Source organism: Acanthochromis polyacanthus, chromosome 7 (genome assembly GCF_021347895.1).
Source record: "Acanthochromis polyacanthus isolate Apoly-LR-REF ecotype Palm Island chromosome 7, KAUST_Apoly_ChrSc, whole genome shotgun sequence".
In the NCBI taxonomy this organism is placed as follows: Eukaryota; Metazoa; Chordata; class Actinopteri; family Pomacentridae; genus Acanthochromis; species Acanthochromis polyacanthus.
The window spans coordinates 20,217,721-20,232,883 of NC_067119.1; the positions used below are offsets into that span (position 1 = coordinate 20,217,721).

The 15,163-nt window shown below is 40.9% G+C and overlaps 1 protein-coding gene across 3 annotated transcripts in view; it reads right to left on the reverse strand.

Annotated features, from left to right (window-relative positions):
• The window catches only part of ap1b1 (adaptor related protein complex 1 subunit beta 1), a 30,284-nt gene extending 15,761 nt beyond the window's left edge, over positions 1–14,523 (reverse strand). The window contains exons 1-19 of one of the 3 annotated variants that reach the window (XM_022198998.2): positions 14,436–14,523; positions 12,589–12,649; positions 10,707–10,812; positions 10,470–10,605; positions 9,687–9,932; positions 9,324–9,514; positions 8,981–9,202; positions 8,729–8,849; positions 8,525–8,620; positions 7,882–7,997; positions 6,634–6,799; positions 5,760–5,858; positions 4,636–4,895; positions 4,059–4,269; positions 3,862–3,882; positions 2,929–2,958; positions 2,700–2,837; positions 2,460–2,605; positions 2,237–2,366 (exon numbers count right to left, since the gene is read on the reverse strand). In XM_022198998.2, the coding sequence (XP_022054690.1) occupies positions 2,237–2,366; positions 2,460–2,605; positions 2,700–2,837; positions 2,929–2,958; positions 3,862–3,882; positions 4,059–4,269; positions 4,636–4,895; positions 5,760–5,858; positions 6,634–6,799; positions 7,882–7,997; positions 8,525–8,620; positions 8,729–8,849; positions 8,981–9,202; positions 9,324–9,514; positions 9,687–9,932; positions 10,470–10,605; positions 10,707–10,812; positions 12,589–12,625 (2,472 nt within the window). In that variant the 5' untranslated portion in view covers positions 12,626–12,649; positions 14,436–14,523. Of the gene's footprint in view, positions 1–2,236; positions 2,367–2,459; positions 2,606–2,699; positions 2,838–2,928; positions 2,959–3,861; positions 3,883–4,058; positions 4,270–4,635; positions 4,896–5,759; positions 5,859–6,633; positions 6,800–7,881; positions 7,998–8,524; positions 8,621–8,728; positions 8,850–8,980; positions 9,203–9,323; positions 9,515–9,686; positions 9,933–10,469; positions 10,606–10,706; positions 10,813–12,588; positions 12,650–14,140; positions 14,256–14,435 lie in introns of those variants that run through there. The other 2 variants (XM_022198983.2, XM_022198990.2) reach the window with 2 other exon arrangements.
• Positions 14,524–15,163: the final 640 nt, after the last annotated feature.

The following is a 15,163-nucleotide window of genomic DNA, read 5'->3' on the forward strand; positions in this document are numbered from 1 at the left end:
GATGAGAACGCAAGAAGAAAAGAACAGCAGACGGTGGTTAAAAATAAGAAAAACAAAAGGACAACACACAAACAAGACTGAAAAGTGAAAAAAAAAAGAATAGTACCTGACACAAGGTCTATAAATACACAAAAAGGAGTGAATTTGTTTGCCTAAGCTCTTTAGGCAGTTTAAAGGCCCTGGAGGCTAAACTACGAGCACAACGACACACACGAGCAACTGAGGTATAAAAGGGAGCACCTGAAGCCGCATGCGGCACACAATGATACTGATCAGACTGGCCAACAATGAAGTGCTTGGAGGAGGACAGTGAGTTCAGCCAGAGGATGGCAGAAGATGACTGGTGAATAATTCATGAGGGCATCTTATTCCTGGGTGCAATTCAGGACAGCACAAAGTACACAGAGCTTCCTTCCCAATGTTTGATTACAGCAGCTCTATAATCAGGGTTAGCTGACCAAGACGAGGAGTTCTGACACCAAATCCAGCTGAATAAAATACAAATGCTTGATAGAATTTTTTGACACGTTATTACAAGTCCAGTGGGCTTTGATGAGTTAATCTACCAGACCGCTAGCTTCCAACTCTGCAAGGTCCCTCCTCTGCACAAAAGGATATTTCTGTACTCCCCAGTGTTCTTTCTAGCTGCAGCAGCAGGCCGTGTCTCCAGTTTTATCGGCATTATTGTCTTACCATACTATTTGACTTCCACAATTAGCTTTAAACTAGAGCTGGAACAATAGCTCATTAATCAATCAGTCAAACAATAAAAGCTATCAAAAAAGTATGACAGAAAAAAAAATTCAAAGCAAAAATGCAAATTAAGTCTTTTGTTACAGCTGATCATTTTTGGAATATTTGTCTGATTTCTATTATGCTAATACAGCAAACCAAGACATCTTTGGATTCTGAATTGTTGCTCTGCCAGAACAAACTATTTGAATTTGTCAGCCTCATAACCAGACTGATGAAGAGACAAAATGATGCATCTACTTACAACAGTCACCGAATTACAGATTCACCAAATGAAATATTTACTTTACATATCTCAGTTCTCTGCAGTAAAACCAAACCATTGAATTACCAGGTTAGGAACCACTGCGTGCGACTGCGCTTCTCAAATTTCTTTACAACTGACTGAACATACTGCACAAATTTAATTCTGTGACAAGCAAACAATTGTCATTATTTTAAATTTAACTGCTGTTCCACTGCAAACACAACAAAACAAGTCATGAAACCCAAAGTTACTAAATGTACCATATGTAAAAATCTGTGATAAAAGAGACTACGGCAGAGAATAAGTGGCTCTCTCTTACATCAGTGATGGCAGATAATGTCCTAAAATATTATTCGAGACATTATCTTCCATCACAACCAAAAAGAAAGGGGAAAAAAAGGGCTCAATACCTTTTGAAAAAACATATCTGGGAACATGTCACAACTGACAGTAGTGCCCATCAAAGTCAGGCCTTGAGGCAACTAAGTAGAAAGGTTAGCAGGACTGCAGAGGCCAGGAGAAACAAAGGAGCCATGTGCTGTGAAACCACTAATGACCATCCCCACCTCCATCACCCCCCTGACACTCTTATCTTCACTCTCCAGCTGCACACAGAACCCGTCCACCATTCTGTCTAGTTAAAAGCACCACCCTGATCAAAAACAAGCCAGCTTCGGCCTCCCTTTTGTATTTACACCTATCACAGCCGCTCTGAAGTCTGTTTAATGTTTTAATCCTGTTCTATTCTCAGCGTAGGAATTCAACAGTATAGCTGAATAACAGTGAGGATGCATTACTAATCGGTTACGACATATGGTCATATTTTCAGCACATTGTCCCAAGACAGACAATTACAGATATTTAAAGCTAAATTACTGTGAAGGGGAAAAAACTGGCAATTTTATTCTGGAATTTGATCGATTGAGTCAAGTAATGTTTCCATTTAATTATCAGAAACTTAACAAGCAACAATGCCTGCTAGCTGTGTTTAAATTACAATGAATCTCTGAGAGGGGGACACATTAGAACAGAAACCTTTAGGCTTCAGTGTCATGATAAAGTCATAGCTGAAAAACTGAATACAGCGGGCATACATTACATTCTGCTTCTAGTTTGTAACAGTCTTATTGACAATTAATGTGCTTCTGTAATGCTCAGTTCAGTCTAGGTTAAATAAAACCGATGGTGTTCAAAACAAACACAAAATTGGAGGAAATAATATTGTGGAGTTCATACCTGCAGGTTATTGAGAGGCTCCATCTTCATGACAGGTCCCACAGTGTTGAGGGGAAGGGCCACTTCAATACTCTGGTTCGGGCTAACAGGAGTCAGAACCTGGAGTGGTCCGGCTGGAGCAAGTCCAAAGCTGAAAAGATGCACAGCAGAAACAAGAGAAAGAGTCACAAAATATGTCTGGCTATAGAATTCAGACCATGCATTGCTTAGTAGGTGGTCTTACCTGTTTCTGTTAAACTGGATGGCAAAATCAGTCATGACACTCATAGCCTTATTAGTGAGGGTCATCTCCATTTGGACGACCCCAGCACGGCGGGCAAAAGTGCCTGATATCTCAAGACCCTTAGCCTTCATTGCCGGAAGCCAAATCTGAACAGAGACAAGATTAATTATTCTACAGCGGATCCCACCACTGGCGTTACAGAATTCTTCTCATGCCTCGTCTCAGCTTGTTAAGACTCACTGATTTTGGGGGGCTGTAGGCTCCCGAAGGCATTCCAACTCCACCTCCCAGATCAAACAAGTCATCCAGACCGCCGCTAACAGGGGCATTGAAAGAGGCCGGCATTCCTGCAGGGGGAGCACCAAAACCAGCCCCCATCTGAGGATCACAAAGCAACGTGTTACCCTAAAACATTCAATGTCATACTAACTGATCAAAGTCTAACAAAAACTCAGACAAAATGACTTACAGCGGGACTTCCTCCTAGGTCTCCACCAAGCTGAGCATAGGACAGAAACACAAAACATTTGTGTTATCATTAATTGTAAGATTAAATAATATTTTTGGAGGTGAGAGGAGGATGGATGAATTGGCGTGAGGGTCTTAAAAAAAAAAAAAAAGGTCTTTCTGTGAACAATAACAGCTAGGGGATAGACACTATTAAGAAGCAACAAGAAGGAGGAGACACCAGTACAGGAGAGTTTCTCTTTTTAATCTACATGACCTTTTAATGTTCACACAAGTCCAGTTAAGTGTCTACTGAAATCCAATCCAATAGGTTTTGTTCAAGTGCTGCTCAATAAATGTGTGTGTAATGGTGGGGAAAAGGTTGAGAATACAGTGAACAAAACCATTGCCGTGATTCCACACAGTGACAAAGCTACACTACTGTGGAAAGCAAAAGTTTGACAAAAAAACAACATAGCCGTGATTTACTAAAATCTCACCAGGAACATAAAAACAGTGCAGTACAAAGTGCAAACAGGCACAGATCACTGCTGGGGAGGACTGATCAGAGGACACAACAGGGGACAAGAGAGGGGGTTCTAGGCTGGTGCTGGCCTTTACTGGTCCAGCGTGGTCCAATGGACCAACCTCAGTGGGGCTGTAATCTGGGGGCGATGGGGACTGATGTGGGAGCTGAGGTGACTGAGGAGTGTCCGTCCGCAGGGGGATGGGCGGCTGATTGAAAGATGAAACACACCGCAGAGCCCACAGATAAGAGATGGACTGTTGAATTTAACAGCATTCTTAAAAGGTACTTATCAGGACTGTAGAAGATGATAAACAATGGATGAAAATGTCAGACTGATGCACAAAAACAACAAAAAAGCAGTGACCAATTATTCTACAATGGCCTGACATGGTTTACAAATGCTGCCCTCTCCCTCCATGTAGTTACCGGCTCAGACTCATCCCCCATCTGCAGGTGCAGCATTGAACAAAGAAAGGAAAGCATTCAAAGGTCAAAAGAAAAAGCACCAAAAGGTAGAAGAAGGCAGAATACAAAGATACATTACCAATAACAGGTCCCATTATTATTAAGCTTATAAATGAAATTGATAGTTTAATTTAAATGATGGTGTGTAGAAGACATACCAGGCTGTCCAATCCTCCTCCAAGGAGGTCCATAGCACCCATCTGCATCCCAGAGGAGGTTGGTGGCGGTGGTCCAGTGGTGGTGGCTGGAGGTGCCAGGTCCAGATTGAGAAGATCCCCGAGAAGGTCTCCCTGGGACGGGATGACAGCGGGGGGTGCATCAGACACTCCAGCAGCAGAACCAGTGTCTGGGCTCTCAACGCTCTCCCCACTAGTAGAAACAAAAAAGAAGACAAGAAAAATGAACATTCATTTAAATTTGCATTTTTTTTTAAATTACGGTTTTAAATAATTATACAATTTGAAATCACTGTAAGCCCGATTTGTTATTAAACTGCTGACATAATGCCAACTAGTCCATGAGAACAATGTTAGCTGGATGTGGATGCAGTGAGTAATATCTGGAAGGGAAGAAGGAACAAAGAACAGCTGCATAGCCTGACACTGCTGGGAGGCGTTACTCAGCAGATTTGAAGGAAAACATAATAGCGGAGTCAAGAAGCCAGGTCGACTTAAGTAAACAAACCCCTCTGCCTGCAGTGTTTAAGAAAATATATAAATAAAACCCATGACTCACGATCCAGCACTGCCAGGGAGTCTCTTGTGCTGAACACCGCGGCTGCCCTCGACAAAGGCACTGGGAGGCTTGTGGTAGACAGAGGCCAGAGTACCAATGTGGCAGATAAGCTCCTCCAGCAGTGTGGGCTCAATCAAATCGGTCTCCTCTGAGATCAGGGGCTTCTCAGCCAGAACCACCTCCTTGGCAGCCACAGGGTCTGTGGAGAGCAGACGCCAGTAGATGTAGCCTCGGTCCCTGAGGTCTGGGTTATCGGAGTCCTGCGGAAAGAGTTGGAAGCATGAGGATTATTATTTATGGAGGATGTTTAATAAATACTTAATGTTAGACTCTTTCCATCTTGGGCCCGATGTGAGAGGCTGAGCAGTGATTCAAAGATATCAAGTACTGAGTCAGCCCCAGGGTACTGCTAGAATTTGGATAATATATGAGGCAACCTGACACTGTACATTTTTATTAGCGCAGAAAAAGTACAGAGTTCCCAGGGTTTCAACAAAATCATATCGGCTTCAAAGGAAGCTTAGAGAATAAATAATATATCCTGTTATAAGGTTCTTTTAAGTTCGGGGGCACATTTTTACTCCATCTCTGGTTTCTGCCTGCCTTGTTTGTGAACGACAGAGCTACAGAGTTACTATACGTTTGGTGTAAATATATCTATACCAACTAATGTAGTATCACATCTGCAATGAGCAGACATATTGCTGCTAGTTTTTGTGTCATTCTCAAGATAAAACCACAAATGACAGGATCTTCATTTAGATATCCATTTACAAAAATCACATATATTGATAAAATTTTAGTAAATACTATAAAGATAGCTTTTCACATAACTGTGTTTAATTAACGTAACACTTCAGTAACCTAAAGGAAGGTCAAGGCTCAGATCCATGATGCCATTACAATAATACAGTGTCCCCAGAATTATTTAATCATCCAGAAATCCTTGGAATAAGACAGAAATATGGAAAGAGCCATGTAAGGAGAACAATTTACACAAACTAAAACGAGAAAGGCATTGGTAACTCCATAAGCACAGAGAAAATAGTTAAATGCCTGTAGGCAGAGGTAATGGCAGGACAAATTAAATGCATGAGCTGAACAGCCTGTATTTTTTTCCTCACCTGTGTGGCAAGGCTTAGCACCTGCTGCACCAGCTCCTGTGTCTCTGTAGGCTTTTTCAGGAACAACTTGACGATAGCTGTCAGTAGCTGCAGCTGCACCTGGAGCACACAGTAAACACGCAGGATGACTTTTAAAATGCAGTTAGTGCAGGTATAATTCAGCCAAAAACGGTTATACAGTAAAAATGCATCTCAGTGATGATGTTTTAACAAAGTACTGCTCTGAACCCCAACAAACATAAAAGAAATAAACAAGATTTGAGCTCCTTTTAAGTTCCAGGGCTTCGCTTTCCCATAGATGCCACACATTGCTTATATAAAATATTTCAATTAATTATCTGATCTGCAGTTACCACACAACAAGACAGAACGGAATATATTATGCAGAGTCCACAACACTCTACTCTCAAAACCAATTAATGGAACCATGAAAGTATTTCCAGGGCAATAATATGGGAACTGTTCAATTACTTGGGGGGAGCCAGCCTTCACTCTTCAGAGTGAAGGCTGGCTTCTTTACAAAATGGGTCCCTGAGCCAGATATAAAAAGTGATCCAGTTACTGCAGCATCCTCCCATTAAACATAGTTAGTCACCATAAAAAAAAACAAAAAACAAAACAAAGAACTCTGTACTCATTTGATTGCATAATTCTTCTCACTTTAAAATTATTTTGTCACTTTAATAAGACCAGTTTTCTTAAGTACACGTCACCTAATATTACAGCGCTTTGCAGCAGCTAACCAGCAGCTTTAATAACTGCCTGCTACACAATGTGCCTCTCTCAGCCAGCACTGGCTGCAAATTATTGGTGCAACTACCATTAAATATTGACATTTTGAAATAACAACCTCCCCAAACACTGCTAAACACACCTGAGTACTTTCGTCGTGGAAACCCTCCAAAAAGCTCTCCAGCAGCTCATCAGCATTGTCAATGCGCTCTGCATACTCTCCCACAATCCAGATCATGGCAGCACGGGCCTCTGGCTCGTCCAGAGAGTCCAGGTTTTCACACAGAGTGGCAATCACACTTTCATATCTGAAAACAGTGACATAACAACATTACATGCACTCAGATGTTGCTATTGTGTTAGGAGAGACAAAGAAATTAAACGGTCACATATTGCAAATTATTGTAATTTACTTAAAACTGCAGTCATCTACATTTGGCAAAATGTTACAGAAAAACAGCAATAAAAGTTGACAAAGAAACAATCACCACATGTCTGGCCTATAAACAAGGCAGCAAACAACTGCTTACTTTAACAGTGTAGACACAGAACAACATTAGCATTACTCTGGAGTTGTGTTTTCTGGCAGTCAGACAAATCTAAATCCATTATTCACACCCCTTTTAGCTCTGGTTTGGTCTTTTGCATGCTAAATGGAAGGCCATGATGTTTGCTGGAGTGGCTGATGAATTTCTGATCTACATAAAATGTTTGGTAATAACTTATTCCATTTACATAATGCTTTTATTACAAGATATGCCAAGGCAGAGATGTATAATTAATTTCAAAAAAGGCAGTAGTTTGACTGGGCAGTGCATCATATAGCTCAAGGCACGAGGCATGCCGAGTTGGAAGCTGTACAAAGCTGCTCGCTTGGAGGCTCACGACTCCGGGATGATGGTCGACTGCTGTGTGGGAGAGGTTTCTGTCTGACACATGAATCTTCTCTGTTGGATCCACAGCAGGAGTCACACTACAGCCAGATCGCCCTGACCTTTGACCAGGTAGCCATCAAAACAGAGTGTTACGCGTGTCTCCAAAAACTTTACTTGGAAAATTCTTGTGTATGTCTTCTTGAGGTATGAGCTTTCACACTGCCTAATTAAAGACCAAGAGAAAGTAAATAAAGGGTGTCTGCTTATGCAAAACTGTACGTGTAAGGAAGTACTAAAGTCGTCTGCTACAGAAAGTCATTCCTGCCCACTACAGCAGACACCCCTCTGTGCAGGGAGAGGAAACATCCATCCATCCATCCATCCGTCAATCAATCAAATTCAACAAGTACTGAGTAAAGAATAGGTTCAACATTCTACCGCCTTCAAACACTGAATCTGAACAGCGAAGAGAAAACAAAATGCAAATGACATCGCTGATGGTTGAGGACACTTACTTGTTGGGGTACTTGCGGAAGATGTCCTTGATGACCACAATGGCTTCCTGCACCACATAGTTGACCTTGGTCTGGATGAGGTCCAGCAGGGTGCTGACACAGCGCTCTGCTGATTGCTAATAAGAGGAGAGAGGAAAAAGATCAAGATAGCTCTGCAGATAAAAAGTGTTACGCATAAATGCAGATAAAAATCTGTGCATATAATTTACACTGGCCACAATGTGAAACCAGCTGTGCCATTTTTACTGAGGATTAATTCCACTTTTAAGTAGAATCTTTAGTCTCTTAGGTCCAAGCCTCAAACATTAAGTTATATGTTTCTTTTCAGTAGGTTATAAACAAATAATGAATGAAAATATCCTGCATCGTCCACTCTTGCATGCCTAGAATGAAAACAATAACAAACTGTAGTATAATTTGTTGTAGGAACGAGCACTAAGCAGTTATGATGGCAGAGCCACCTTGTGTTTGAAACTGAGTCTTACTGATGTCCTTTAATCATTTACAGTGCTGTGATCTGAGTTCATGGACCAGACAACATGAGCATTCATACAAACCAAAGCTTTACTGCTGAACTGGAAAGCTGACACAAATATTTGAACAACAAAGCATGTGATGACAGTATTACACCATCTTCACCTACCTCTACTTTGATGGCACAGCGGCCAATGGCTCTGACCGCCTTACGCACAAAGTCCACGTCCACCTCAGTGGCATATTCCTTCAACTCAGCCAGCACCTACACAAGGACAGACATCTGTGTCACTCAGATGATCTGGTTAATGATACTTTTGCTTTCTTAAAGGGATCCAAAGATAACATTGTACTGTATATATGAGTGTGGAACCTGGGCAATGTTGGCTTGAGATGCCAGGCGAATCATGATGTCCAGCTTCTCCAGTTTGACATAGATCGGGTCGTTGTACTTCACAAAGAAAACCTTCATTTCGTGCTTCAGGATCTCTGGGCTAAAAGGCACATTGAACATGCCTTTTACACAAAGTTCAATGATTACAGTGAAATATGGCACAATTAACAGCAACATGTACTCAGGCCTGCTGTATCAAAAGCAGAAATAAGAGCCTCTCCCCAGACTGACCGTCTCTGGACGATGAGGTTGATGTTTCTAAGTGCCACATATTGCAACTCGGGCTCAGCAGAGAGCAGAGTGACCAGTGGAGGGGCCAGCTTCTTCAGCAGGGTGCCATAATAGTCCAGGTCTTTGGGCAGCATTTCCATGAACTTCATTAAAACTTTAACTGCTGACAACACCACTGCAGAGTTGGCATGGGAGAGCCGCGGGGTCACACGCTCACAGATGCTGGCAGATGTTGATGACATCGGGAAAGAAAAAGCAGAAAATTAAACAGAGCCCATGGGGAATATGTGCCAACTGACATGCAGGAGGACGAAAATGCAGGGGTGCTCTCTCTCTCTCCTACCTTTGGGACTCACGGTCATCACGAGGTGTGTAATTGGCCAGACAGTCAAGAATGAATATCTGTCCCCACTCTGTACACTCATTAAGAGCTGTCAGCAACTTGTTTATAGTCTGAGGGTTCAGGTCCAGTAGGTTACTGTTCGGATGAGATTCTGCTATCTCAGACAGGGCTGCCACTGCGTTTGCTACAACCTAAAGATGAAGACAGGAGTAGAGATAAACGAGAGTAGCAAAAACAATGAGGTTAGCAGCTTTATTAAAATACATTGCATTACCACAATAATGACATCAAGTTAAGCATTTGTGAAAGACATCTGGCTGGTTCAACAACCGGCTACGAGGCTGCGGGATGAAGGAGTCGTACCATAGGATTGGAGTCAGAGATGAGATCTTTCAGGGTGTCTAGGAAGCCTTGGTCCTCCACCAGCTGGGCGTTGATGTCATGGAGCTTTGCCACACACACAGCAGCTGTCTTCCTCACATAAGGGTCTTCGTCCTTCAGACATTTTCTCAGTGGCTCACAGAGGTACTCAGTGATCTTGTCCACACGAATGCAGCCCATGGTGCGAACGGCAAGGGCCCGGATGAGAGGGTTGGGGTCTTCACAGTCCTAGATGGATCATTAACAGAGGTTATAGGTTTGGTCAAATTTGATTCCCTTCTATATCATACATCGTTATCTGAGAGACATTTTGATTTCATTTCATATTTGCTTGAATCAGCATTCTGTAAAGATGAAAATTACATACATTAAGAGGTCATTGCTGTTGAGGTATTTCACAGCTGTCATGTCTGTTGCTTAAAGTGTGAGTCGGTTTAAATCAGAGAAGACAATTGCTATTGCCCTAATTATGAGGTGCTATTCAAACATTTATAGATTTTTGTTTATAGAATGGGCATTGTTGAAAATTTTATGATAACAAGAGTAGTTCCTAATGGTTCAATTTATTTTATACATTTGCATTTTTCAGATTCTTTCATTGATTTTTTTTTTGTAAAATCTTTTTTGGAACCTAAGTCGTAAAGGGACTCGAGGATTGCACATCCACTTTTATAGCTCCAACTGTACACGTTCCTTCACTTAAATGATAGAATACAAACTGACAATTACACAGCGCTTCTTCACATATGACAGAATAAGCGTTACCTTCACAAAGGTGTTAACTGCCATGATAGCCATGTCGGGCTGACTCTTGGCGTAGTTCATCAGGTAGAGATAGACCAGCTTTTTCAGCTCCAGATTGTCTGTCTGCATGCAGTTCACAACATCTGGAAACAGTGCACTGAGGGAGAGACAAACTGTTAGGTGACTTCTGTCTGAAAATGGAAGACAAAGTTCATAATTCTACTGTGGACGTTTCGGACATTACTCCCATTGTCTCACCTGACATCCTTTCCCACTGTCATAGATGCGATGACCTTCTTTACAGCCTCCTTCTTCTTCTCTTTCTTATCACTGTTTAGCTCCGCCTTGAGCTCAAAGATCTCCCCTGGACACATAAGAGAATACAGGGAATCACTCATCTTGTAATCCTTTTCGCATATAGCAAAGAAGAAAGCAGTGCTGTGCAGCAGTGTCCACAACACAATGTACAAACCAGACAGTGGATATACTGACAGAGACGATGTACACTATTCTGTCAGAAACCCTCATAAATACAGAATGAGTAGGAAGGTAGGACTGGTTGCCTGGGTAGTGGGGGTTAAGATTTTAGGAGAAAGTGCTGCACTGCACTGTATGAGTTGTTTTTTTTCTGCAGCAGCCTAGTAAACGTTGGGACTAGAGTAAGTACCCTACACCTTTAGTTTTCATCTAAACACACCAGCATGGTTGTTGCTTCTTTCCCAATTCCTATCTTAAACAAAAACCCACATTGACGTTCTTGTTTATTTTGTCTTTGAGCTCTGTCAGACAGTAAAACACAGCTCAATGCGCTAAATATCATTTTAGCAATATGATGGCATACCTTCGTGTTGTAAGACTCTGAAATGAACAGTTGCTCAGGAATTGCTGAAATTTATTACAATGCAGGCTTTACAGTGAAAGCGTAGGTATTGAGCAAAGTATACCATCGTGGGAATCAAAAGAGTTTCTTGTGTGTTTGTGTACCCATTTGTCTTGTTCTATATAGAACTGAAAGGGCCTCAATTTAATTTGTTTACATTTCAGTGCAGTACCACTTCGGTGCAAATCTACACCAATCAGATTACACACACTGCACGTACACTGTCAATTTTGGACTTAAATTTGAATCTACCCACTGAAGAGTTTCCCAGCAAAGGTAAACCGTTAATCATTCACAATCTCCTTCAAGATGTTAGCAACAGACTGTAAACAAGAGCATAAGGCAGATACACGGAAAAGTAGATTCTGAAAGAAACATGTTATGTCTCAAGTTATCCTAAACAAACATAAGAAGTCTGTGCACCATCATTCATAATTATCTGTTTGCACTTTCTAAGTCCTGCATGTGGGAACATACAGAGCTCCGAGGCTCTCATACAACAATGGTTCTGGGATGTGTGAGAGGAACCATCCAAATACAATAGAAGGCAACAGCTACTGCACATCCCTGAGAGCTAATTCTAAATATGACTGATCTGATTTACAATAACCAGAGCTGCTCTTCTTGGCATTCATTTCTGAAGGACCTCTCAGATCTTTCACTAAATAAACACCTTTGGCTTCACAGGCTATTGGGAAAATTCCACTTTCATTTTTCTGCAATCAAAAAACAGCTTTTAGTTATTTACAAGGATAGCAACCTTTTGAATTGATGGCAATAATAACTCTGCAACATCAAGCTGACTAGGTTCCAAAATTCAAAAAGCGCAACAATGCACGGCTACTACCAACACTCAAAGACTGAATATCTATTCAAAACAAATCAATTTGTTACACACAGTGGTACATGGTACAGTGCAGAGTAAAATGTCTTGTGTACCTGATCCGGCTTGAACACACAAAACAAAGTAGCAGCGCAAAAGAGACGAAAAAGGCACACAAAACAACGAGCCTGCGTAGGTAGAGACAATATATGTAAAATATAAAAATAAAGTGACTACAGAACAGAATTCAAATATACAGTGACTCTTGTAGTGTTGTGATGTATAAATATGTGAGGGTAGAGTGTGGAGAAGTGCGTAGGAGCCGCACTCACCAGCGCCATCTTAGCAACAAACATATAAGCTGAGAAATGCAACCTCACATTGAGGTTAATGCTAAGTAGTCTACCTCATATATTAATGATAGTAAGATATCAGACCTTTCTTGGTAGTGGTGAAATACTTGGAGTCCGTCATCTTGGATCCAAACTGTCGATTCTCCTGCAAAAGATTAAGAGTGTGAGAGAGATGACTGAAATCTTTTCCTGTGTGGAAACTTGGAGCATCACAAGAGCAACAGGAAATACTAGAAGTGCAAGCGCAGGAAAATAAAAGGAATTCCGGTCTTCTCCTGAACAAATGGCAGAGACCTTTTGGCAAAGAAAACAATGGATTTTGCACTAATATGTCCTCTTTCAAAGTGACTCTCCTTGGTCAGCATGTACGAGGACAACAAGCTCTCTGTAAGTCAACTTTGAATGTTTTTGTGCACTTCCTGTTCCTAATGCCTGACATCCAAATGACCCAGTGCCTCTTTGCAAAACACCTTAAAACAATTTAAATAGCAAAACTAGCCGTTTTACTCTATAAAGTTGAGCAACAGTGTTCAAGGTAGAGGGAAGGCTGCTCAACTTTATATCAATCAAACAGCGAAACGTCGACTCAGAAACTTTACACTGTTTTGACTTATGGACTGGAGGTACTTTTGAGATCCTTATGGCTCACTCTTTATATTTGAATTATTACTACAATAAATGCACCTTAGTATTGCACTGAATATGTATTGGTTACAATGTTCTCTATATACACAAATATTAGTGTAGTGTCTGGAATTTGTCTACGCTGAATGATACACATGCTTCCTCATTCTAACTTAATTATAAATCCACAAAGCTCTGAATAATCTGACAGACATTCAATTCAATCAGATGGTGCTGCTTAAAGGCCTTTGTTCAATATATATATATATATATATATATATATATATATATATAGATATATATATATATAAAAAACTCAAAATCCATACATAAAACAGTCAATAATAGATAATGTTATCAAAATTTGATTTATTAGTGTGCTAATAACAATAAAGCAGCGTTTAACTGTGTTTTCAACAACGTTTGTTTGCAATGAAACTTGCAGTCAGTGATGCTCCGGTAGTTAAGTTATTTCACACCAATTCTAAATTCATGGATGAGGCCTGTCGTTTATTAATGCTAACTTGCTTTTAGCCACAATAAACCGCTTCGACAAACTAGTTACAGCTTTCACTTGTTTATTTACCGAGTTTCACGCAACTGTCAACATCTGACAGGTTGCTAACTAACCACACGATAACTAAATACGACGCTTTAATGCTGACGACGTAGCTAACAAGACGATAGCGCTAACTACGATGCGATTGTACGATAAATTACGCTACTACTGTATCACACTGACACGGAACTTGTAGAGCACTCTTAAATAGTTCACAAACAAACAATTTAAGTATTATCCCGAGCTGACTTCAACTTAAACGGCTAACTTTAGCCACAAAGTAGAGGAAGGGCTCGCTAGCTGGTTAGCATCAAGCTACAATGACGTTAGCATAGCAGGCTCGACTGTGTACAGAAGAAGCACAGTGAAAAATGAAGTTAACGGTGACGTAAAGTTGGCTAAATTAGTGCAGACAGTTATGCAGTTATCGACGCTGATCTATCTGTTACTCACGCATAGTTGATTGGCCCATTCCTGCATGTTTGCAGTAGTTAGGGTGGATGAATGAAACTGATGCTAAATGCTAGCCGCCTGCTGCAGTGTGCCTGTCAGTGTCAGCTAGCGCCTGGTCACTTCTCCAGCTAGCAAAGCTGAGACATGACCTTCTAAGTAGGGGCTTAAGGAAGCCTTTGCCGGGACAGTTAAGCTCTTAATCTATCAGCCTAATTCAGACCTTACCCAACGAATTAGCGTACCTTCTGGAGTTAAATTTAAACTCGCGACCCGAGAAAATCTGCAAACATCTTACCGTGACAGGCGTAGCAGGAGCTGTGATGGCCTGTTCGGTCCCCTCCCACTTGATTTACTTCCGTCTCTCCACAAAATAACAACAGCCAGCCAGCTTCAGCCTTCATTCAATGAGAGGGGGCTCATGAGAACAACTCTGTCAATGATATATACTGTCTTTAGCACTAAGATTAGTTTTGTTTGGGTGCTGCAGGCCACAACATCCACAGATGAAAGTTGGCAACATAAACAGTGGCTTACAAAAATGTACCAATAATTTGAAACATTATGAAAAAGTAGGAAGCAATTATGGTTGATAATGTGTTCAGTTTATCTGGTAGCTAATGAAAACTAACTCTTGCAAATGAACTGATACATTAAAAGGTATTATTAAAGTGTTAGTCATTCGCCTGAGAAGAAATCATAAGTTTTTATGTTTTATCTATTCATTTAGTTGTGTGTACTAAACACCACAAGCATCTGTGAGGGTGAGACAAAATTCAAATGACACTATAAACTAAAGCCCTAGAAGATGCACAAATTTTAATAACCACCCCTTAAAACAGTTTCAAAAAAACTTGAATACTACAAAATGAACAGATGTGGGTATTTTGACTAGACTACATTAGTTTTAGCTGGGTTATTTAACCAAAAATAAATATTCTAAATGTAGGCTCAATGCAAGCTTTTCCACACATTTGAAAGGAGGTTCAGTTTTGCTTGAGTTTTGGTAACAATTTGAATGTCAGA